The 23,818-nt window shown below is 36.6% G+C and overlaps 2 protein-coding genes across 3 annotated transcripts in view; both read left to right on the top strand.

The window, feature by feature from the left end:
• Positions 1 to 2,156, top strand: part of trpc3 (transient receptor potential cation channel, subfamily C, member 3) — a 73,852-nt gene extending 71,696 nt beyond the window's left edge. Inside the window, exon 14 of the mRNA XM_058797489.1 lies at positions 2,034 to 2,156. The gene's annotated coding sequence lies outside the window, so the exon portion shown is untranslated. The remainder of the gene's footprint in view (positions 1 to 2,033) is intronic.
• Positions 2,157 to 5,661: 3,505 nt separating this feature from the next.
• On the top strand, positions 5,662 to 22,556 carry fnta (farnesyltransferase, CAAX box, alpha). Of its 2 annotated transcripts, XM_058798924.1 has the most exons (10): positions 5,662 to 5,780; positions 7,243 to 7,360; positions 8,371 to 8,456; positions 10,256 to 10,370; positions 11,055 to 11,159; positions 12,090 to 12,216; positions 12,297 to 12,445; positions 16,287 to 16,349; positions 16,669 to 16,846; positions 21,338 to 22,556. In XM_058798924.1, exons 2-10 carry the CDS (start codon positions 7,317 to 7,319, stop codon positions 21,503 to 21,505), a joined length of 1,035 nt encoding a protein of 344 aa, XP_058654907.1. In that variant the 5' UTR covers positions 5,662 to 5,780; positions 7,243 to 7,316; the 3' UTR covers positions 21,506 to 22,556. The 2 variants fall into 2 exon arrangements, with proteins under 2 accessions (XP_058654907.1, XP_058654906.1); XM_058798923.1 differs by lacking the exon at positions 5,662 to 5,780 and having other exon boundaries at positions 7,045 to 7,360.
• The last annotated feature ends 1,262 nt before the right edge of the window (positions 22,557 to 23,818 follow it).

Genomic DNA, 23,818 nt, shown 5'->3' with positions numbered 1-23,818 from the left:
AGGCAGATTTGTAGCATCTTTAGTTGATTGGAGCCTCTTAATTATTGCCCTGATTGTGAAAATGGGAAATTTAGCCATTTTCTTACAGCCATTTTGTGAAGCTCAACAATCTTGTTCTGCACATCAGAACTATATTTTTAGGTTTTACTCCTTGTGATGGATGATTAAGGGAATTTGGCCTTTGTGTTCCTCATATTTATAATCCTGTGGAACAGGAAGCCACGGCTGGATAATTTCATGTTCCTAGTCACCCTGGTGTGCTGCTAAATTTAAATATGAATAGGAATATACTTCAGAGATATTTTACTCATAAGAATGTCTAGGGGTGCCAATAATGGTAGCTAACATGCATTGGACAAAAACATTTATTTCATAACGTGAGTTTCCCCCCACTTTAAATTGTTTTACTTCAATGAACGTTTAGGATTTTGTGAATTTTTTGAATGAAAGATCAAAAAGATGAATGATGCAGATTTATTTTCACAGTCGCCTTTGCTCATATTTACCAAGGGTGCCAATATTAGTGAGCAGCACTATATCATTAATTATTAATTAATATTATTAATTAATCACATAGAAATTTTAAAATGTAACATTTTTCTAGGCTGCCTTTATTCACATTAGAATGTTTAGATTGAACATTCAAATTAATTATACTAAATATGATGTAAATATAAAATAGACCAGTGATGAGTATTTGTTAATTTGAGTCTGATGAATAATTAATTACGAAGTTTAAATCATATTGTATATATAAATTAATTCCCGTTTTTTTTCACATGACAAAAGAACGACTCGGGAGATGAACTGATCAATTCTCTTTCCAGCTCTGACTGCATAGGTTTAGCTTATGAGGCTGTCACGTGATGAACGAACGACTCAAACCCAAGCGGCAACCTCCCGCTCCCTCTCGTGAAACCAACACGGAAGTGACTAAAACTGCAATTCATCGACTGGCCGCTGGAGGCTGGCTCCAAAAGGGAGTCAATCACATTGACTCTCCATGTTAAAATGCCCAACTTTACAGCAGAAAAAAACATGTTTACAGCCTGGTACAAAAAAACATTTTGATCTATATAGCTAATTTTGCCCTTCGTGACAACTGTGAGGGGGGTGAATTTTTTTATAACTCATCCGTTTAAATTATATTAAGCCTTAAAGTTCTGCATAATTAAGGGCGTGGTCACTTGAGTGACAGGTGGACTGCCGCGAGCTCTGCTCCAGAGTGTGAAACTCGCTAGTGCGAAACTTAGAAAACTGGCTTTAAAGATTTGTATTTGTACAGAGAAAATAATTGTAGGTAGGACACTGGGAATCTGGCAATTAGATGTTTTAATCGTTATTGCTTACAGTGCTTATATGGAGCAGTTTGTTAGATCGCGGTCTCTCTCATTTGTTTGTCTAATGAAGTGCCAACAGATATAGAAGTACACAATAAACGCGGTAGACTTTAATGGACAGTAAAACAAAGGCAGAATACCGTGTAACCCCAAGCTGGCACAGTATTGACGAACGAATGCAAACATATGCAGAGCACTGTAACTTATCTGAGATTTCCAAAACAAAGTCAAAGAGCGGTAACTGATGTTATACTGTGTTCTGCCTTGGTTTCTCCAGGGCTTTTCTCCAGGAGGTCATTAATGTCCCAAAATGATCAATAACTCATTTTCGACCAAAAACGAAGTTAAGGTGTTTTGTCTTTGCACGGCAGCACTGCTGTCACTATAGAGGGGCGTGGTTTCAGCTCAGCTTCACCCACGTCCCGCCTTTTTGCCCATTTTCGATTATCCGGGAGTGACGCGCGGTGACGCGCTTCCAAGATGGCGGCGGTCGGCTCCGCCCACTTTAGGCTTCAAAAACGCTTTACAGAAACCTACGGGTGACGTCACGAACACTACGATAATGAAATTAAATATTCATTAAAAAAAAACTGCTGACTGTGTATTTCACCCTTTAATAACAATGGGGATTTGATTGACAGTTCCATGCACTCAAAGATTTCTTTATTTGAATTGCACCCCTCTTATGATCAGCGGGACCCCTGTGGAGAGGGTGAGCAGCTTCAAGTACCTCGGTGTAAACATCTCCGAAGACCTGACTTGGACTGCACACATTCAAACACAGGTCAAGAAAGCCAGGCAAAGACTGTACCATCTGCGGCAGCTGAGGAAATTCAGGGTCTCACCAGCAATCCTAAAAACTTTCTATTCAGGGGCCATAGAAAGTGTATTGACCCAGTGCATCTCAGTGTGGTATAGTAATGCCACAAGTCAAGACTGCAAAGCTCTGCAGAGAGTCGTGCGCTCAGCCGAACGCATCTCAGGGTCTGCCCTCCCCTCTCTGCAGGACATCTACCCCAAACGCTGCAAAAGCAGAGCTGCAAAAATAATCAAGGACTCAAATCACCCCAGTAACCACCTCTTCATCACACTGCCATCTGGCAAGCGCTTCAGGAGCATGATGGCAAAAACTGAGAGACTAAGGAGGAGCTTCTTCCCTCAGGCCATCAGACTCCTAAACTCAGTCTCATAACATCTACAGGACTCAATTTAATTTAATAAACTGTAAATCCATTCATTATTCTCCATCATCCGTACTGCTGCTATGTGTACTTACCCGGTACAACCTGTTTGCACATTCCTATTGCACATCCCTGTTTATATTAATATTTATTAAATCCACAGTAAGACTGTATTGCACAATTTATTTCATTGCACATTTTACTCCTTACTTTAATTTATTTTATTTTATCCTTTCTTACTTTTTATCTAATTCTTCCTATTTATATAAATATATATATATTCTCGTGTTATGTTTCATATTTTTTTTTCTGCACTGTCCATTGAGCGGACCTGTCCTGACCTACATTTCACTACTGATTATACCCTGTATGATTGTGTGTGTGACAAATAATAAAGAACCTTGAACCTTGAACCTTGCACATACAATTTCCAGCTATTTTTATTACACCGTTTTAAAATAAACTAATAAACTTATTGTAATGTATATTTGTCAGTCATACATAAATGGTTTTCAGAATGGTTTCCGTATCTCTAAAATTTTAATGACTTGACACACTATTGTAGTTTAATTAATATTTTGAATATATTTTTATTTATATATTTTTCATTTTTATTTTAAATTTATATTAATTGTGGTGTTTTTTTTTTCTCGTTTTTATTATTTAATTTTTAGTAATATTTCTTTATTCATTATTTTAGTACATCAAATTAATCACCAGCAGGGTGGATTATTGTAATGCAAGGCCGTAATCATGTCTTGAACATTGGGGGGGACCAATTTTTATATATATATATATATATATATGGTGGGGGGTCGTATGTAATGGTAAAGCGATTATATTTCGTTTCGTTTTTTATAAAGTTAATTTATAAAAACGTTTGGAGCACTTTTTGTTCGTTAAATGTAAGTTTTTTTTTTTTTTTTTTTAAGTAACGACCAAGCGGCCAGAGACAGACAGTGAGCTGATCACAGCCTTCAATTTAGCCTTCTCAAATCATCACGACTTGCCTAAAATAAAATCTATGGATATAAACAGTTCAAGCATATCACAATGTTAGTTTAAATGTTTCAACTATATAAATGTGCCATAGGTGCATATCTAATCGTTTGTTTGAAGAATAGAAGCTGAAGTCTCTGCAGGACATGGAGGCGCCAGTGCGGTCACTTGCATTTTTTTTCTTGATAGTGGAAAGAAATATAAGAGTAAGAGTAATACATCATTCGGAACTGTAAAGGGTCTACTTTTATTTGTGTGCATTCACAATATCAACAAAATGTTGTGCTTTTATAAAATAAATAGGAAAACAGAGGATGCGATTGCCGTCTCGTCTTGAACATGAGCGCTTCACAATGATGAACCGTCCAATGAGGAGATGGCCAGTCATTTCTCATCACCGTCTATTTTTTCTGATTTTTATGTTGCTCTGCTCTGGATTCCTTAAAATTTAAAGGATTTTCTGCAACGCAATTTTGTCTGATATGTGAATTATTTATTAGCCTATTTTTTAATCCATGCAGCGAATTCTTTAAAAACAGCTTTAAAACTAGCTTTAAAATTACTTTATTGCATTCCAGATTATTTAAAATAACTTTTCACTATAAATTCTAGGGTAGCTTGAATGTAAAACATTGTCATGAATTTGTTGTATTCCCATTAAAATAGGCTACAAATTAATTCTTGTAGTCTAACCCGATCTCATGAAAGTGCGTGTAGCATGATTTTTTCTTTCTATTTGACGTAATGTTTATAAGCAGAAATTGACTTTGACATGCAAAAGACTGATACATTAATTATTACTGGCATGGCTCGTTCAGTCGACAGAAATATGGGACACACGGGCCTATAATTTACTTGCGGGGCAAATCTCAGGTCAGTCTGAGCACTCATGGTACGCACAGTGCATACAGCCATACACCTGCAGGTGCCACTATATATGCTTTAATTGATGCACGCACACACATTAGGCTACTCGCACACAGAAACATGTCAACACTACCCCGCAACCTTTATTGTAATAAAATAGTTTCCTATAAGTAGAACTAAATTCACAGTTTCATTGTTTGTAGGGACAGACAAACAGATGCAGATAATTACCACACACACATTTAATCTCTCTCTCTCTCTAGTTTGCTTCACTGAATATAACTGTCGGTCATTTAACATTTATATCGTAAAACAGTTGACCAACATTAAATGATTTGCAGCTTCCATCTTATCTCGCTCTCTTTCAACGTTTTCAATTTTCGCAGCACTCTCAGCGTCTGTGAACGCTAAACCCCGCCTACTTTGATTTCATTGGCCAGTTCAATTATTTTGACATTGAGGCGCTGTTAGCCCGCTGAGGCAGAGCAGACTGAAAATGTTACTTTTAAAGCTTTTCGTCATCCTAACAAGAGCGCTGCATAATGGAGGACAGCAGATCAGTGCAAGAATTTCAAATATTGGGGGGGGGGGGGATTTAGGATTGATTTTAAAGTACGTTTATAAATCACTCAATGGCCTAGGACCTAAATACATTGCAGATATGCTCACTGAATATAAACCTAACAGACCACTCAGATCATTAGGATCAAGTCAGTTAGAAACACCAAGGGTTCACACAAAACAAGGGGAATCTGCTTTTAGCTATTATGCCGCCCGCAGTTGGAACCAGCTTCCAGAAGAGATCAGATGTGTTAAAACATTAGCCACATTTAAATGCAGACTCAACTCATCTGTTCAGCTGTGCATTTGTTGAATGAGAACTGTGCTACGTCCGAACTGATTGCACTGTATTTTATGTATAATCATTTTCTATTTTTTACTGTTTTAAATGCATTTTAAATCAATTTCTAAATCATTTTAAAGGGGTGGTTTACTGTTTTTTTTCTTGGCTTGATTGTGTTTATGGGGTGCAGTCTAACATGTTCATGCTTTGTTTTTTTAAAAACGCATTATTTTTCATATAATTTACCTTTATTCCACACTGCTCTGTCCCTTCTCTGACAAACACCTCGATTACTTCCTATTTTTATGAAGCCCCTCCCTCAGAAATACGTGATGGGCTCTGATTGGTTAGCTGGCTCAGTGTGTTGTGATTCGCTAAACCGCCGAGCGTGCGTCTGAATGTCCCGCCCCTCAGCTCAGCGGCATGTGCTCCGGTTATATTGTAAACAATGTCGTCGTCTATATTTCTTATCAATTTGTGCCCAATTGAGAGGCAGAGGATATTAGTGAAGAGGATCGCGCAGGACCTGTGCAAGCACGGCTCTTAATGGTATGTTTGTTTGTTTGTTGTCTCATACTTTTAGATAAGCTGTTATTATGCTACTGCTTATGTTAGCTTTTAATATCCGGTTTTATTCTGATTAAGCTTTAATACAGTATGGCAACCGCACACACGTCCATGTATAACGCTTCTCATTGCTATGTGAAAATGTATAATTGGAACAGTTTGTTGGAGCTGATCTGACGATCTGAATGAGAGAGAGAGAGACATGTAGAGCAGGGGGAAGCGAGGAACAGTATTAAGAACAGCTGTTTTAGAACATTGATTTTGAAACTTTTGAATCCATTAGAGTAGTTAGAAGACAGAATCGCGATTCATATATGAAAAGATTTTTACATGCACCCCTAGTTTTCTCTTCCTCTTCTCTAAAGCAGCACAGCATGGCCTCGCCCCCTTCCTTACATGTTCCCGAGGGCGGGGTTTATCTGGGTCAGTGACATATCAGACCCGGGAAGTAGTTCGTTGTAGTCCCTTACCAGCTGTTTTTGTAGGCATTAAACTTCCAGAATTTTAAAAGATGATGGGTGCGTCCGAAATCGCATACTTCCCTACTATATAGTATGTGAAAAACAGTATGCAAGGCGAGTAGTATGTCCGAATTCATAGTATTCGAAAAATAGTAGGCGAGAAGTACCCGGATGACCTACTACTTCCTTCCGAATTCTGTAGTAGGCATACGATGGACACTTTACTATCCCATGAGGCCGCGGGAGAGGCAGCGTCATATTCGAAAAATGGCGGAAAGCCGCGACGCCGCTGTCTTCAAGTGTAAAGTACCTCAGGGAAAAACATTGTTGTTCATTGTGGTTAACTTGTACTTGTTTAACATCATCCAAGTAAACGGCTGACTTGTTGAGGGTTTAACAAACAGATTAAACGATTGTGTGAATTGTGTGTAAAAAGATCTCTAATCATTACCGATCAGATGGAGTTATGTTAACCTCATTGTAGTACATCAGCTTGTTAACGCTGCTTTCTTTAAATAGGCAGTTCGTTAAGCGTTAAGAATTTAAATCATTAACGATGTTCGCGCAGTGAAGTGGGCTCTTTAAATTTTCGCGCTGTTGTGAAGACGCATGACACGTGACAACATCAACATGGCGGATGTAATACGTCCGAATTCCATTCATACTACCCTCATTCATACTATATAGAAAGTACTTTTTTAACGGTCGAGTAGTACGTTCGAATTCAAATGTAGTACCTACACAAGTAGTATGCGATTTCGGACGCAGCCTTCCTTTTATGTAAAGCACTTTGAATTTCCATTGTGTATGAAATGTGCTATGTAAATACACTTGCCTACTGTTTCTATACTGCTAGACTTTGACAGGCTTTTATTTTGAAATCGATGTAGATCAGGCGTGTCTCTGCCTTCACGCATCTGTCAGCTCCCACAGCTATCTGCACTGTTAGCCAGGTATAGTTTAAACAATGTCTTCTGTTGAAGAAATCTCCAACTCCGTGGCGGAGAATTTGGAGGAGGACGGAGTAGAAGAGGAGAACACTGTAGAGGAGGCGGAGATGGAATATGAGGAGCCTGTTAAAGGAGGTTATATCTTCTATAGGTGAGTTTAGCAGCTAGCTTAGCATGATAACTGAATGAGTGTGTGTGCAGCTACTCTCTTCAGTAAGAGATGTTTAGTTATTCTCCTCTGTATTATGTGAGACATAAGCTTTTAATAACGTTTTAGATTACATCTGGCTCGTAACGTACATACAAGCAGTGCACTTTAGTGTGCAGGCAGCTGTATTAGTTTTTGTTAAGATGAACTGAATCGGGAGCGTATAGAAGAAAAGAATTAACAATGCCTTAAATCGTGAATACGTTTTAGTTAATAGTGTAATCCTTTGATAATACTTTAGTCTATGATCGCTACAGACATGCTTTGATGTTAGCTCTCTGAGTGAATCACGTGAGCTGAATCAATATGTCAAAATGATTCATTTGAACTGAATCAAGAGAATTGAACAGGATGTAAACAGTCTGTGTAATCCAGAGCAGAACTAAAGGAGTACTTTTCATCGCATTTTAACACTAAATTAGATGTTTTCTTATGGTGGTTTTCATTTTCTCCAGAGGTATACGTGGGCTAAAGGAGTCTTTTAAATCCTGATCAGAACTGTAAAAGTCTGTTTAATCCAGGTACCATTATACAGTAGGTGTTTTCTGAGGGTAATTTTTCGACATTGATTCATTCATTCGAAGTCACATGAAATGAATCCAGAAAATTGAGCCTAAAGAAATATGTTCTGTTGATGCTGTCACCTATTTTCTGGTTGAACTGAATAAAACTGAGAGAAGTCTTTGAGAATTAGAGATGCATATGAACCATTTTCTTTATTGATTCATTCTGTTGACTGGATGGTTTGATGCGGACACTCTGTGATATATGTCATCTCGAGTGATATCACATTCAGGAGATGCATATGATCTAAATCACTTGGTTGAGCACTAGAAATTTGGCTTTATTAATTTAAAAAGAGGTTAATTTAATGAAGTCTTGGTGAAATGACTGAGCCATTTAACTAGCAATTCTATGAACTGTTATTTAATGTGCTTGTTTTTCTATTTTAGGGAAAGAAAAGAGTGGGCCGATCTAGAACCCGTTCCTCAAGATGATGGACCAAACCCTGTCGTGAAAATAGCTTATTCAGAGAAATGTAAGTGTCTTTTCAGTCAATCAGGCCATTGATTTCTCATGTCTTTCATGTCTCTCATATCACTCCACACTTTTCTCCTCATATGATAGAATAATCTCAACTCTCTGTTTTATGCTCCTTTATTTTAAGTAATCATGCAATTAATGGGATCATGTACAGTCTGCTGGAATTATTACAAAACAAACCAGTCTAATCATGCTGTCAGGGTTTGTTTTCCTTACTGTATACAGGTGCATCTCAATAAATTAGAATGTCATGGAAAAGTTCATTTATTTCAGTAATTCAACTCAAATTGTGAAACTCGTGTATTAAATAAATTCAGTGCACTCAGACTGAAGTAGTTTAAGTCTTTGGTTCTTTTAATTGTGATGATTTTGGCTCACATTTAACAAAAACCCATCTCAGCAAATTAGAATACTTCATAAGACCAATAAAACATTTTTTTTTAGTGAATTGTTGGCCTTCTGGAAAGTATGTTCATTTACTGTATATATACTCAATACTTGGTAGGGTCTCCTTTTGCTTTAATTACAAGGTGATCAGTTTGTGGCACTGCTGAGGTGGTGTAGAAGCCCAGGTTTCTTTGACAGTGGCCTTCAGCTCATCTGCATTTTTTGGTCTCTTGTTTCTTATTTTCCTCTTGACAATACCCCACAGATTCTCTACGGGGTTCAGGTCTGGTGAGTTTGCTGGCCAGTCAAGCACACCAACACCATGGTCATTTAACCAACTTTTGGTGCTTTTGGCAGTGTGGGCAGGTGCCAAATCCTGCTGGAAAATGAAATCAGGATCTTTAAAAAGCTGGTCAGCAGAAGGAAGCATGAAGTGCTCCAAAATTTCTTTGTAAACGGGTGCAGTGACTTTGGTTTTCAAAAAACACAATGGACCAACACCAGCAGATGACATTGCACCCCAAATCATCACAGACTGTGGAAACTTAACACTGGACTTCAAGCAACTTGGGCTATGAGCTTCTCCACCCTTCCTTCAGACTCTAGGACCTTGGTTTCCAAATGAAATACAAAACTTGCTGTCATCTGAAAAGAGGACTTTGGACCACTGGGCAACAGTCCAGTTCTTCTTCTCCTTAGCCCAGGTAAGACGCCTCTGACGCTGTCTGTGGTTCAGGAGTGGCTTAACAAGAGGAATACGACAACTGTAGCCAAATTCTTTGACACGTCTGTGTGTGGTGGCTCTTGATGCCTTGACCCCAGCCTCAGTCCATTCCTTGTGAAGTTCACCCAAATTCTTGAATCGATTTTGCTTGACAATCCTCATAAGGCTGCGGTTCTCTCGGTTGGTTGTGCATCTTTTTCTTCCACACTTTTTCCTTCCACTCAACTTTCTGTTAACATGCTTGGATACAGCACTCTGTGAACAGCCAGCTTCTTTGGCAATGAATGTTTGTGGCTTACCCTCCTTGTGAAGGGTGTCAATGATTGTCTTCTGGACAACTGTCAGATCAGCAGTCTTCCCCATGATCGTGTAGCCTAGTGAACCAAACTGAGAGACCATTTTGAAGGCTCAGGAAACCTTTGCAGGTGTTTTGAGTTGATTAGCTTATTGGCATGTCACCATATTCTAATTTGTTAAATGTGAGCCAAAATCATCACAATTAAAAGAACCAAAGACTTAAACTACTTCAGTCTGTGTGCATTGAATTTATTTAATACACGAGTTTCACAATTTGAGTTGAATTACTGAAATAAATGAACTTTTCCACGACATTCTAATTCATTGATATGCACCTGTATTATCAGGTGGTCATTTGCTGAACATGTTTGTCTTTTTATCTGCAGTCACAGATGTGTTTGACATGTTCAGAGCGCTCCTGAAGAACGATGAGAAGAGTGAGAGAGCGTTTGCATTGACTGTTGAAGCCATCGACCTCAATGCTGCAAATTACACAGTATGGTGAGATAGAGGATATTTAAATGAACATCTAAATGTGAATATGTTAGGTCCCAGAGAATTTTTAATGGCAAACTTAATACACTACTAAGATTTTTTATTTATATATATATATATATATATATATATATATGTTTTATGCTTACCAAGGCTGCATTTATTTGATTAAAACTACTGTAAAAACAGTTAAATATTGTTATTATTTAAAATATGTTTTCTATTTTAATACAATTTAAAATGTGATTTTTTTTTTCCCTGTGATGCAAAGCTTAATTTTCAGCATCATTACTCCAGTCTTCAGTGTAACATGATTCTTCAGAATTTATTATATGCTGATTTTCTGCTTATTTATTATTTTTATCAATGTGATACGTTTTTTAGAATTCTTTGAAGAATAGAAAATTCAAAAGAACAGCATTTTTATTTGAAATAGAAAACTTTTGTAACATCATAAGTGTCTTTACTGTCACCTTTGATCAGCTTTAATGCATCCTTGCTGAATAAACATTCATTTCTTTTCAAAACAAACATTTTAAATGGCAATGTACATAACACATAAACCAAGTCTGCAGTGGCTACAGATTTAAACATAAGCAAGCCTTCTGGTTGCTTTGTTCTGCAAAAAGCTACAAAGTCAGTGCAAGACACTTGCATCCTACATTAAAGTGTGGTGTTTGATGTCTGTAGGCACTACAGAAGAGTTTTACTGCAGGCTCTAGATAAAGACCTGAGAGAAGAGATGAAGTATATCACAGCCATCATAGAGGATCAACCTAAGAACTACCAAGTCTGGTAAGTCCACCTCAACCTCTTGGTGCAAATTTGAAGTTTGAGTAAAAGCGAATGAATAAATCAATCAATCAATAAATAAAAGCATTACCAATGTTTGATGTTTAATTTTTTTTTTTTTTTCATTAGTTTTGCTGTATGTACAAAATCTCTCGTATTTTACTAGCACACTATAAAAAAAAATCATTTTTCAAAACTGTAAATAAAACAAAAGATTATGTTTGTCAAGTAAATATATATTAGTCTTTCTGCTTTAAAATGTCACATTTTATTCAGTGTGTTACTTGTAGTTTCTTTAACCTCTTTCACACAGCTATTCTGGAAAATACAGGGATAATGTGAGCTGTGATTTGTCCCGTAATCGTTTGATTTTGGTTCATTCACACTGCCAGTGATTTTTCCGGAATCTGCGCACGTGTTCACACACAACCTGTAAAGATCCCTTAAAGACACGTGACATTAGGATGTGATGTGTAATGCAACGCATACCATTCCACTAACTGGCCAATGATCTCCGCTTCAGCGCGGGCAGTGATGAGCTCCCTGATCTCTGCTTCATTACAGTTTGCACATATTTTTTCATCTGTAACATTGATCTGCCTTCAAAACACCCGGTAAAAGAGTTGCATGATTACACGCGTCATCAGCCTTTACGGCATTGGTTCTGGCTTCTGTTCACACAGAGCTCGTTCCGGGACTGAACCCGGCAATGTTACTAGGTCCCCAACCTGGGATCGATCCCGAAATTAATCCCAGGACGTGTTTACGTGTTGTTTGCCTAACACACAAGGAATAAAAATTAAAATTAATAAAAGCTATTTAGACATCTCATTGATACTAAAACAACCATTGCAAAGCCATTTTTAGAGTATATTAGTAAATCAAGCCCTGTTGGTTATTATTATTTATTAATCAATTTGTGCAAATATACAGGCATCACAGGCGGATGGTGGTGGAGTGGCTGAACGACCCGTCTGATGAGCTGCAGTTTGTAGCAGAAATTCTTAGTCAAGATGCCAAGAACTACCACGCATGGCAGCACAGGCAGTGGGTCATCCAGGTACAGATCCAGATCCAGTGTGGTGTGTAACAGTTTGCTGATCTGCATGTGTGTACATGGTCCATCTCTGTGTGTCACAGGAGTATAAGCTGTGGGATGGAGAGCTGGAGTATGTGGAGGAACTGTTAGAGGAAGATGTGAGGAATAACTCTGCCTGGAATCAGAGACACTTTGTCATTAGTCACACCAGCGGATACTCCGACCCAGCCATCCTCGACAGAGAAGTGCAGTGAGTCTCATTCGTTTCCAAATTATAGCATAAATATAGCTTTAAATGTAAATATCGGCATCGGCCCAATATGAAAAATTATGCTAATATGTCTTGCCCATAAGAGGAATACATTAACTCACATGTAGGGGTCGACCGATTATCGGTGCCGATATTAAGCATTTTTATGATTATCGGTATCGGTTATTTTCAAAACCGATGTGCCGATAAAAATTATTTAATTTTGAAACGCGCTATTTGGCTCTGATGCAGCCTGTCAGAACTCACCACTCTGTGGCCTCGAGCAGTCTTCGCCCACCGCGCATCTGATTTGTTGGGAGTCACGAGTCAGACCAATCAATGTGGAAGACTAAGGCACTCTCGCACTGAAAGCGCTTGCTACAGTTTCAGTGATCATCACGCATCAGTCGTCTCTCAAAGGCAGCAGCAGACGTTGCTCAAGTTGCAATGAATCACAATCCACTACACTGAAGTTGCAAAACACCTCAATATTATCTATTTATGGTTTCCGTGATGGGGAAAACGCAGACGGAATCGCGGAATCCTGTCATATAAAGGAATTTACTGTATAACGCGGAGTCACAGAGTTCGTCAAAGTTTGGATGAATTAATCAAAAGTAGGTCAGTACACTTAAATCAACTCGCGCTATGGACTAGTGTCTGTAAATATTAAGCTGCAAAAAGACTTATTTAAATATGAGTTCTGCGTGTCTCTGTATATGTGAATGGCACAGACACGCGGTTTTGATTACACACACACACACACACTGAAGTGCGCGAAGCTCACGGTGTTTTCAGCATCTGCCGTCTCACTAAATGAGGACATAAATACATGAACAACATCCCCAGAACTGCTCTGAGAGTTGCTTCATGAGCATTTGACCGTTTCATTTGAGTAAAACGATCGTCATATCACATACATAGGCTATACAGAAACTTAAGAGGTCCTCATGGCACCCTGTCAAAATAAAAGTTTGGTTTATCTACTACTACTACTACAACAACAACAACAACTTTTGTTTAAAAGAATAATCACACAATACGCTATTTATTCCATGTTTTAATTTGAATGGTAAACCCATTTGTTTGCCAAAAAAGAGTTTAACTCTCATTTGAATAAAAGATAACTGAAATTAATGTTTTATGGCTTCATTTGCACTGCACTGTAAATTAAAACTAATCGAAATTACTGTCACATAGCCCAAGATTAAGATACTGTCACACAGGCCAAGATTATGACGACATAAATTGTGACATTTCAATAGGCTATTGAACCAAGCGTGCCTATAACAGGCTATTAGTGTTATAGTTTAATTAAAATAGTTGCAGTCTTCTTCACAACTTCTACAATGGAGCTATGAAGACAATTAAATTATTTACACTTTTATATTATAATTATGAGAGGTTATGCTATTCCACATACATTTCTAACATGTAAATTATTGAAGCCAAATACTTACATTTCCCCAAGCTGTTTAGCGGTAGTACAGTATTCATAGGCTTAATCATGAAGCATGCAGTGGCCCCACTTTTAACTCTCTCTTTATATTACCCTTATTGTAGATGGATGCATGGAGGATGACAAGAGTAAGAAGGGCAATCAACACAAGGGAAGGCAGTTTTTGTCAGAGCCCTTGTTGTTCTTAATTTTGACATTAATTTTCATTTTTACATTAGACATAATATATCGGTTAAAAATATCGGTTATCGGTCCACTTGGTCTGTAATAATCGGTATCGACATCGGCCCTGAAAAACACATATCGGTCGACCCCTACTCACATGTGCTCAGGGTGTGCTATTGTTTAGATCACGTCAGCAGTGTGGCTTATTCTTGAAGCAAAGTTTTTCCTGAATGATGATTAGATTCATTGTTTTGGATCGCTGCATTTAAACTGAGAATGCACCTACGCGTTTGGTGTGTGATATAGTCAGTAATAGTAATAGCACGTGCAGCGGCAGCCTCCCCGGGTCCTAACGCCCGTTCGGTAAGGAGTTTTAATTCCATAGGGGGCGCTGTTGGCCTACTTCTAATAAGATGAAAGCAAAATACACAAATAATATTTAGACTGTTTCTGATTAAATAAAGCAGTAATTGATGTCATAAAATCATGAGTATGTTTTGATTTAAAGTTCAGAAGCTATAGCTTACATGAAGAAAAAAAAGTTTTATATATGCTGATTTATTCATTAATGTGTAATATGCTATATTTTTAAACAAATTATGAGCTCTAAAAGATTTTCAGAATTTTTACAACTCTTGCTTTAGACCATTTACAAATGTTAAAGCTTACCACTGCATCTTTCTGGGGGAAAAAATGCAGCGATTGAATATAGTTTATTTATAGTTATTTTCAAATATTCAATGTACTATCATTATAAAAGAAATTCATTGTTGGTTATTTAATTCTAACAAATAAGTTCTTGATAAAAACTAACCAAAATTAAAAATAATTTGCTTATAATTTCTGCACAGGAGAGACTTGTTGTATCCAAACAAAAGGAAATATATCGGTATCGGCAACGGCTATCGGCCAAAATGAGTTGAAAAATATCGGATATCGGCAAAAATCCAATATAGTGCATCCCTAGCTGAAATGCATTGCAAAAATACAAATGATCACACGAAGTTATAAAAATGGCCTTGAATGAATACTTGGTTACACTTTATATTAAGTGGCCTTAACTACCAAGTACTTACATCAAAAAATAAGTACAATGTACTTATTGTGTTCATACTGTATAGCAAAACACTTTTGCTGCTATTGAGGTGGGATACGGGTAAGGTTAGGGACAGGTTTGGTGGTATGGGTAGGTTTAAGGGTGGCTTAAGGTGTAAGGGATGGGTCAACAGTGTAATTATAAATGTAATTACAGAAATTAATTACAGATGTAAGTACATATAGGTATTTTTAAAAATATAAGTACAATGTAAAAACATGTATGTACACAATAAATGCATTGTATCAAATAATTAATTTAAATGTAAGTACATAGTAGTTAAGGCCACCTAATATAAAGTGGGACCGAATACTTTTATGTCATATTTCTCAGGTTTTTGAAGTTATGCTTTATGCAATTGAGAGTGATTATTCAATAACTACATCCGAAAAATTCCAATAACGAAAAGTTTTTGTGACTTTTTTTTAATCAAGTCTGAGGGGAGGGGAAGTCATAATTGCAAGATATAAACTGAGAATTGCAAGATATAAAATATAAAAATTCTGACTTTTTTCACAATTCCAAGTTTATATCTCATAATTCTGAATTTACATTTACATTTTTTTTTTTTTTTTCTGCCATGGAATAAAAATAAAACGTTAATTGCAACTTTTTATCTCACAATTCTGACTTTTTCCCCTTGCAATTGCAAGTTTCTATTTCACAATTCTGACTTTTTTTGCTCACAATTGCGAGTTTATATTGCACTGAATTTCTACTGATTAATTGAAAGAAAAAGAGTCAGAATTGCAAGTAAAAAAGTCAGAATTGTGAGATATAAACTCAGAATTGCGAGAGAAAAGAATTTTGAGATGAGAAGTAGCAAATAATTTATGTAAATATGGGAACAGGCTATATAATAGTGCATAGTTCTATAACATTAACAAAAATGCATTACCTATAAAATGATTAACATAATAGTCACAGCACTGTGCACATGTAAAGCTGCTTATCTGAAGAGCACGTTAGTGTGGTTGCTTGTTGTGTGACACTGCTGTTAAAGGAACAGTTTATGTAGAATTTACACATTAAGACCATTATTTGTTGCTGATAAGCAAATATGGCCAGTTAAAACCATTCAGTGCCTCTCTTTCCCTTTCTCTCTGTCTTTCTCTCTTTAGGTACACTCTTAAACAAATAAAGAAAGCTCCTCACAATGAGAGCGCTTGGAACTATTTAAAAGGGTGAGTGTTGCAATTTGCAAATAGATATAAACAGCCTGTGAAGTCATCCAAGTCAACCAGCAGATGGCAGATTTTCACCATTAACAGACGTAGATGTCTTGCATAAATACTTAGTTTCAACTGAAGAGCCAGAATGAATGTTTATGACTATATATTGGCAAAAACATAAGATGGATCATTAACAGGGTTTGCCAAGGCAAGCATCACTATTATTGTTGCTCATACTTGGAAATAAATATAAATATTTATAGTATTTGCATGAATTTAAACATTGCGCGCATATTGTGATTTGTCTCAAAGCATCTGTTCTGTGGCTCAGGATCCTACAGGATGGTGTGCTCTCCTCATATCCTGGACTGCTGGAACAGGTGACAGAGCTTCAGGACACATATAGTTCTCCATATCTCACCGCCTTCCTGGTCGACCTCTACGACGATGCTCTGGAGACCAACAACTCCAGCTACGACCAGCAAGAAACACTCAACAAGGCTTTGGAGGTGAGCTGTGAGTTTTCATATGGAGAAAACAGTAGCCATGTGTGCATGAAGATCATTTTCAGATTAAGATATATATTGAAGAAATAGCTCAGCTAAAAAGGAAAATTTGCTGAAAGTTTACTCACTCTCAGACCATCCAAGATGTAGATGAGTTTTCTTTATCAGAACGGATTTGGAGAAATGTAACGTTACATCACTTGCTCAGCAATGGATCCTCTGCAGTGAATGGGTGCCGTCAGAGTGAGAGTTCAAACAGCTGATAAAAACATCACAATAATCCACAAGTAATCCACACGACTCCTGTCCATCAATTAACGTCTTGTGAAGCAAAAAGCTGATTGTTTGTAAGAAACAAATCCATCATTAAGACATTTTTAACATAAATCTTTGCATTGGGCTAAAATACAAGTCCTCTATCCAAAACATTGCTTCCTCCAGTGAAAAAGTCTGAATCAAAAAGAGAAATCTGCACAGATCAAGCACCAATTATAAGTGATTTTGATGTGAGAGGACAACAGGGTATAGACTTTTTCACTGCAGGGCATGTAATTATGGTTTATGGACTTGTATTTTGCGTTGTTTTTAAGTTAAAACGTTGCAATGACGGATTTGTGTTTTTGGGGTTTAAAAACATGCTGCTTGTCACTTCACAATACATTTACTGATGGACAAGAGTGGTGTGGATTATTTTGATGTTTTTATCAGCAGTTTGGACTCTCATTCTGACGGCACCCATTCACTGCAGAGAATCCATTGGTGAGCAAGTGATGTAATGTACTGATGTAATGCTACATTTCTCCAAATCTGTTCTGATGAAGAAACAAACTCATCTACATCTGGCCTGCAAATGTTCAGCAAATTATCACTTTTAGATAAACGATTAAGCTTTTTTTCCAGAAAAAGATACAAGTAAACTATGCACACTTTGTCCACTTTTTTTCTGCTACTCACCTGTATACAGTCACATGGCAGTTGTGTTAATGCATTTACGTCATGCATACATCAAATACAGATATTAATGTGCATGTAAACATAATCACTGTGAAGTCTCAGTTTTGTGTGAATAACCACTATAAATAGCTGCCTTTAAGGTAAGTTACAGTATATTGTGATTTAAATCATTAATTAATCAACAAAGCGTATTAATGAAGCAGAACTGCTGTTGTAAAACTTCACAAAACTTACATAATGTGCCCATCTGCAACATTACTGTAAGAACGGAACTTTATTATGCATAACACTATCAAACGCTTTTTTAATCATAAATATTTCATTAGCCCGTATCACATGTAAAGTGTTCTCTTAAAGAATATGTGGTTTAATTCTATGGTGTAGTGATTGTTTCATCTCTCTTAGCATGTAGGTTCACTCATAGATATCTATATTTCATAGAATCTGTTAAATATTTCACAGTTTGGTGGTTTGTACAAAAATAGACGTCATCCACAGCCAGTGATTAAGGTAATTAGAGATTTTGGAATTCTGTCTTTGGCTGAAAGCGCTTATCTTTAAATATTAACTCAACACAACTTTAATAAATGTTAATTAATAATTGATCTGTGGTTCCATACCAATAAACAAAATGAATATAAAATGTAACATGGCTGCCTCTGCATGTCAAAAAGCTTGTCTCCACCATAAAGGAAGGAAAATCGGGACAGAGAAAGTATTATTCGCCTCTTGAGTATTTCTCCGTGACAGGCCTTGTGTTTTCCTCTGCAAACGTGCGGATGTTGTGTCTGTGTTGAGGTTAATGAGATTTCTTTGCTGTGGGTTTCTCATCCTGTGCCGCGATGATGATGGAGTTGAAAATGATTTTCTGTTTTGAAATTGAGGCCACGTGCATGTGTATATGTTAAAAAACCACATCAACCTTTCAGCTGCACGCATACGAGATGAGGAATATGAAAGCTGTCAGAGGAAAAGTGTCCATGAAATGTGTATGAAATGAGTAGTTTTGTGCCAAGACAAAAAAAGAAACTTTAAAGTAATGTGGGGTGGATGGTATTCAGCAAGTTGCAGAATTCTAGACCTGATTGTAATCTCTAAGGATGTTTTCACACCTGGCTCGTTTGGAGTGTTTGTCATAACCTGGTGCAGTTTCCCATCTTAGTTTGGTTCATTTAGGCATATGTAAACATGACATTCACACCAACACAATCTTAGATCGATGAACCAAACTGTATCCTAATTGAACACATTAGTTATCACAGCTTTAAAAAAAAAAAAAAACACACAAAAAAAACTCTTTATCCTAAAGTGTTGTGTAATTGCTGTTCTCCAAAACAGGTGCAAGTATGAAGCTTTGATTCCCAGTCTAATAAATATGTGACCCTGGACCACAAAACCAGTCTTAAGTCGCTGGGGTATATTTGTAGCAATAGCCAAAAATACATTGTATGGGTCAAAATTCTTGATTTTTCTTTTATGCCAAAAATCATTAGGACATTAAGTAAAGATCATGTTCCATGAAGATATTTTGTAAATTTCTTACCGTAAATGTATAAAAAATTCATTTCTGATTGGTAATATGCATTGCTAACAACTTCATTTGCATAAATTTAAAGGCGATTTTCTCAATATTTAGATTTTTTTGCACCCACAGATTCCAGATTTTCAAATAGTTGTATCTCGGCCAAATATTGTGTGATCCTAACAAACCATACATCAATGGAAAGCTTATTTATTCAGCTTCAATTTGAATAAATTTGACACTTAAGACTGGTTTTGTGGTCCAGGGTCACATATATGTATTTATAGATATATGCACACATAATTGGTTCCCTGCTGTATGTATGTATATCCAAAAAGAAAATTCAGTTTAAGTCCCTGTTTCACAAAAAGCCATCTACACATCTGAAAATGCTCTGAATTAGATTCTTGAACAAACTTCATTTTGTAAGTTCTAACCCTAAGTTTCAGCACAGAATCTATGCTAAAGTTCTCAAAGTTGTAGAGAAATGGAATTTACATAATTCTAGAATGTTTCTGTAGAATCTGGACATTGTAGCTCCCACATGGTGAAAATTTTTTATTGTAACCCTCAAATGGAGGGCTTCTACAGTGAAACTCCCACAAATAATGTTATAACATAAAATAATGATAATATTCTGATTGGTTCTACAGTGGAATGCTCACATCAGTTATAGAATAATTATAAAAGATGATATAATGATGATATTTGATGTTACCCTCATATGGTTCTAGAAAGAATGTCTTCCTTAGTATTAGTTTTTGCAATACAAATATCCATAAACATCCATAAATCAAGATACAGATGTAAAATGCAAAAGTGTTTATGCTTTAAAAAAGAACAAATATCTGCCAATGAGGTCAGAAATTTCTTTCCCTTTGAATTAAATTGATTTTTCTGTGCCCTTTGGCAGATATCTTTTCTTGTTTTAAATATAAACGCACTTCATTTTGATCAATTTCTACTTATGTCATTCTGCTTCTCAAGTAAATGTCTTGATTTAAGAATCTTTAGACATTTGCTCTGGAAAACGACAAAAATACGTATGAAGAACATCGCTTTTTTGCAGTGTGGTCAAAGGTTCATGCAGTGAAAATTATTTCTGTATTGTAGTGGTTGTGAACGGAGCTATTCAAGCTAGTTGTATTCTTTTGAAAAAAATGTATTAAAGTAATGGAGATTTGTTGTATTTTCAAACTTTGAAGTGTTGCTAATGTAACTCATTGTCTGTTCCCTAGACATTTACATTAAGAAACCATATTAGCATTTTGTGTTCCCTTTTATTTATTCCCTAAATTTTCTTGGCTTTTCTTTAATTTTGTTTCATTAAATCTGATGAAGCCCTGAAAATGGTTTTAAGGGGAACTAATGTGGAAACCTCAGAGTTCTAGAATGGTTCTGACAGGTTCTTCTGTGTAACTTCACATGGTTCTAGAATGTTTCTACAGTGGAAGCCTCACAATGGTTCTAGAACAGTTCTGAGAGGTTCTACTGTGGAAAACTATTTCGAATGGTTTCTACAGTGGAACCCTTAAAATTCTAAAATGGTTCAGAAGGGTTCTACTGTGGAAGCCTTACAATTCTAGAAAGGATTCTGCTTGTGTTTCTCCCATGCTTCTAGAGAATTCCTCAGCAGGTCGAGCTGGAGAACTCAGGCCGCTGACCTTTCAGTAAGGCTGTGAAGTGCAGAATATTGATGAGCGCAAGCAGCAGATTTCCTTTCATAAGGTCTGAACTGGCTTTTACTGCTGCTCAGAGGGAGCCGGCCGTCTCACTGCTGTACGCAGACGCTCTTTACATGGGAAAATGTCAGAGCTGCATTTAGACTTCCACTCCCCTGTTGTTTTACACTCTTAAATATGTTTAGTGTTCACGCAATATCTTGGAGTTTACTATTTTTTTTTTTTTTTTTTTGTGGTTCTCGTCAGAATGCATTTCCACATCTCCCCTCCGCTATCTCAATCAATAAAAAGAGCCTTGATTTTCCTCACTCTTTTACACCTCTTTGTTTTTTTTAGCTTTGTAAACTCCTGGCCGAGGAAAAGGACACCATTAGAAGGGAATACTGGAATTACGTGTCCCGTTCTCTGCAGAACACGTATGGCTCAGGTGACCCCGTTTCCTCCTCTGACCTGCCACCTCATCCCTCGTCCCAGCAGCCCGACATGGAGGCCAGTGACCCTTGAGGAGAATCGCAGGCCTGGACACATGCTTAGACAGAGAAATCCTGAGACATGATAGACTCTTTATCTTTGTATGAGTGCTTGCGTGTGCAGGCTTTAACAGCAGCGCTTGTAAGTCAAAGAATGATGTAAAACTCCAATTAGCCATATGCTTAAACGTGTTCAGAGTGAACTGTACAGTGAATGAAATGGACTTGTGGGAGTTTGGCAGTTAATCATACCAGTCATACTTATGTTTTAGACTACAGTCTAACTTTTCAGAGGTTAAAAGTGTCATTTATCAAAATGAGTACATTGCCGACATGCTTCAGGTGTAATCAGAAACTTTTCTTGCCAAAGCATCTTCTGGTCTGTGTTACCAAACTCTGCTCAGAGTGTGACTGTACACGCTTTTTTGTATGTTCAGAAATAATAATGGATGATGCTAAAGCTGATTGACTTTTATTTTCTTTGTCTTACATTTCCTGGTTGAAATAGGTTCTGAAAGAGACTTGTTACTAGAAGTGTTGTCTAAAGTGTTTGATTTATAGGCAGGTTTCAGAGCCATTTTTAGCAGATACTTAACCAGTATTATACTTGCTCTTTTGGAAAAATATATATATATATTTTTTTTTTTTTTACATTTATGAACATGCTTGGCTAAACAATTATTTACTTTATATGTGCACTACCATTAAAAAGTTTGTGGTAAGATTTCCAAAAAAATATGCTTTTATTCAGCAAGGATGCAATAAATTGATCAAAAGTAAAGACGATAATGCTAATGTTACAAAAGATTTCAGCTTTGCATCACTGGAGTAAAAAATATATTCACAAAGAATAAATAAATTGTAACAATATTTCACACTATTAGTTTTTACTGTATTTTTAATCAAATGCAGCCTTGGTAAGCATAAAGAGAATTATTTTAAAATTTTTAAGAACTTATGTCAAGTAAATGCCTTAAACAGTGATTTTATCAAGGAAAAGCTGAAAGGTTTAAGCAAAATCAGCTTTCACACATGCAAACATGCAAAGCAAAATGTTAATGGACAAATTTGTTATTTTTGCTCAATATATTAACAGTTTATCGTTCACACTGATAGCGATTTATTTATTTATCATTTATTTTTACCATTAATTCATTTCTGATGACAAGGGTCATGAACAACAATTTTAATTGTTGCCTGTATGATTTAGCCTATATTAAAGAACCTAGTGATTTTGCATGTAAACACTCATTATCTGTTTGTTTTCACATCAAGGCCAGAGAAAAACCTGATCATTCTAAAATATATTTTATCATTTTTTTTAAAAAAGGTTTTTAGTTTGTTCTTTAGTTTGTTATTTATACACTCATTAAGAGCAGCTTATTATGTAAGCCCGTTTCCACCTTGGAATAATGTTTTATTCTGTGACCGAAACCGGCTTCCATAGCTCATTGCTTTTCTGTCAGGATGGTACAGGTATGAGAAAGTCTGTCCTTTATAGCTTCCAGTGAAGGATATTTCTGCTTCATTAACTTAAGCTACTGTTTGCTATTATGAGTCTTTTTTTTTTTTTTTTTGTTACTAAGCACAGGCCATATTTACTCCGACTTCAGCAGACATCTGCGGGCAAAGACCGGGGTCAAAGCAGGACAGCGTCCCTAAAGTACGAGGGGGTAATGATCCTCATTCAAGGGCACTCATCTGATGAAGAGCCCCATGGCAGGATCTGAAGTGTTTATGGTGCAGAGCCCTGGCAATGAGATCTTCCTGCTGTAGCATTAGAACATTACAGTATTGAGCACATCAGAGAAAGAGAACAAAGTCAGAATTGTGAATTGCGTCAGAATGTCCAAATAGCTGATTAAAAAGGAAGCATTTTTTGGGGATAATGGACTCCGTTTAAAATGAAAATGCCTTCATAATGAATTTGTTTCTTTTAAAACACACAGCTTTTAATTAATGGACTGGAGTTGTGTGGATTGCTTTTGAATTATGATGTTTTTATCAGCTGTTTGGACTCTCATTCTGACGGCACCCATTCACTGCAAAGGATCCATTGGTGAACAAGTAATGCTAAATTTCTCCAAATCAGTTCCCATGAAGAAACAAACCTTTCTTGAAATAAAACTATAGTATTACTACTTATGCCATGGTCTGTCTGAATACTCGATTCTGATTGGCTGGCAGGTGTTGATTAAATTCGTTGAACTGCAGGTAGTTCCAGGTCAGTTTAATCACGTTCTATATTAATGCGCTTCCTATAAACATTGGTAACCATAGTAACATACAATTACAGTTGAATAGTAATACAGAATGAGACTATTTACTTAACGGATAAATTTTCGAT

Source organism: Onychostoma macrolepis, chromosome 14 (assembly GCF_012432095.1).
Source record: "Onychostoma macrolepis isolate SWU-2019 chromosome 14, ASM1243209v1, whole genome shotgun sequence".
NCBI lineage: Eukaryota > Metazoa > Chordata > Actinopteri > Cypriniformes > Cyprinidae > Onychostoma > Onychostoma macrolepis.
The sequence above is the reverse complement of the archived record's forward strand: the minus strand, read 5'-3'. Positions and strand labels throughout refer to the sequence as shown.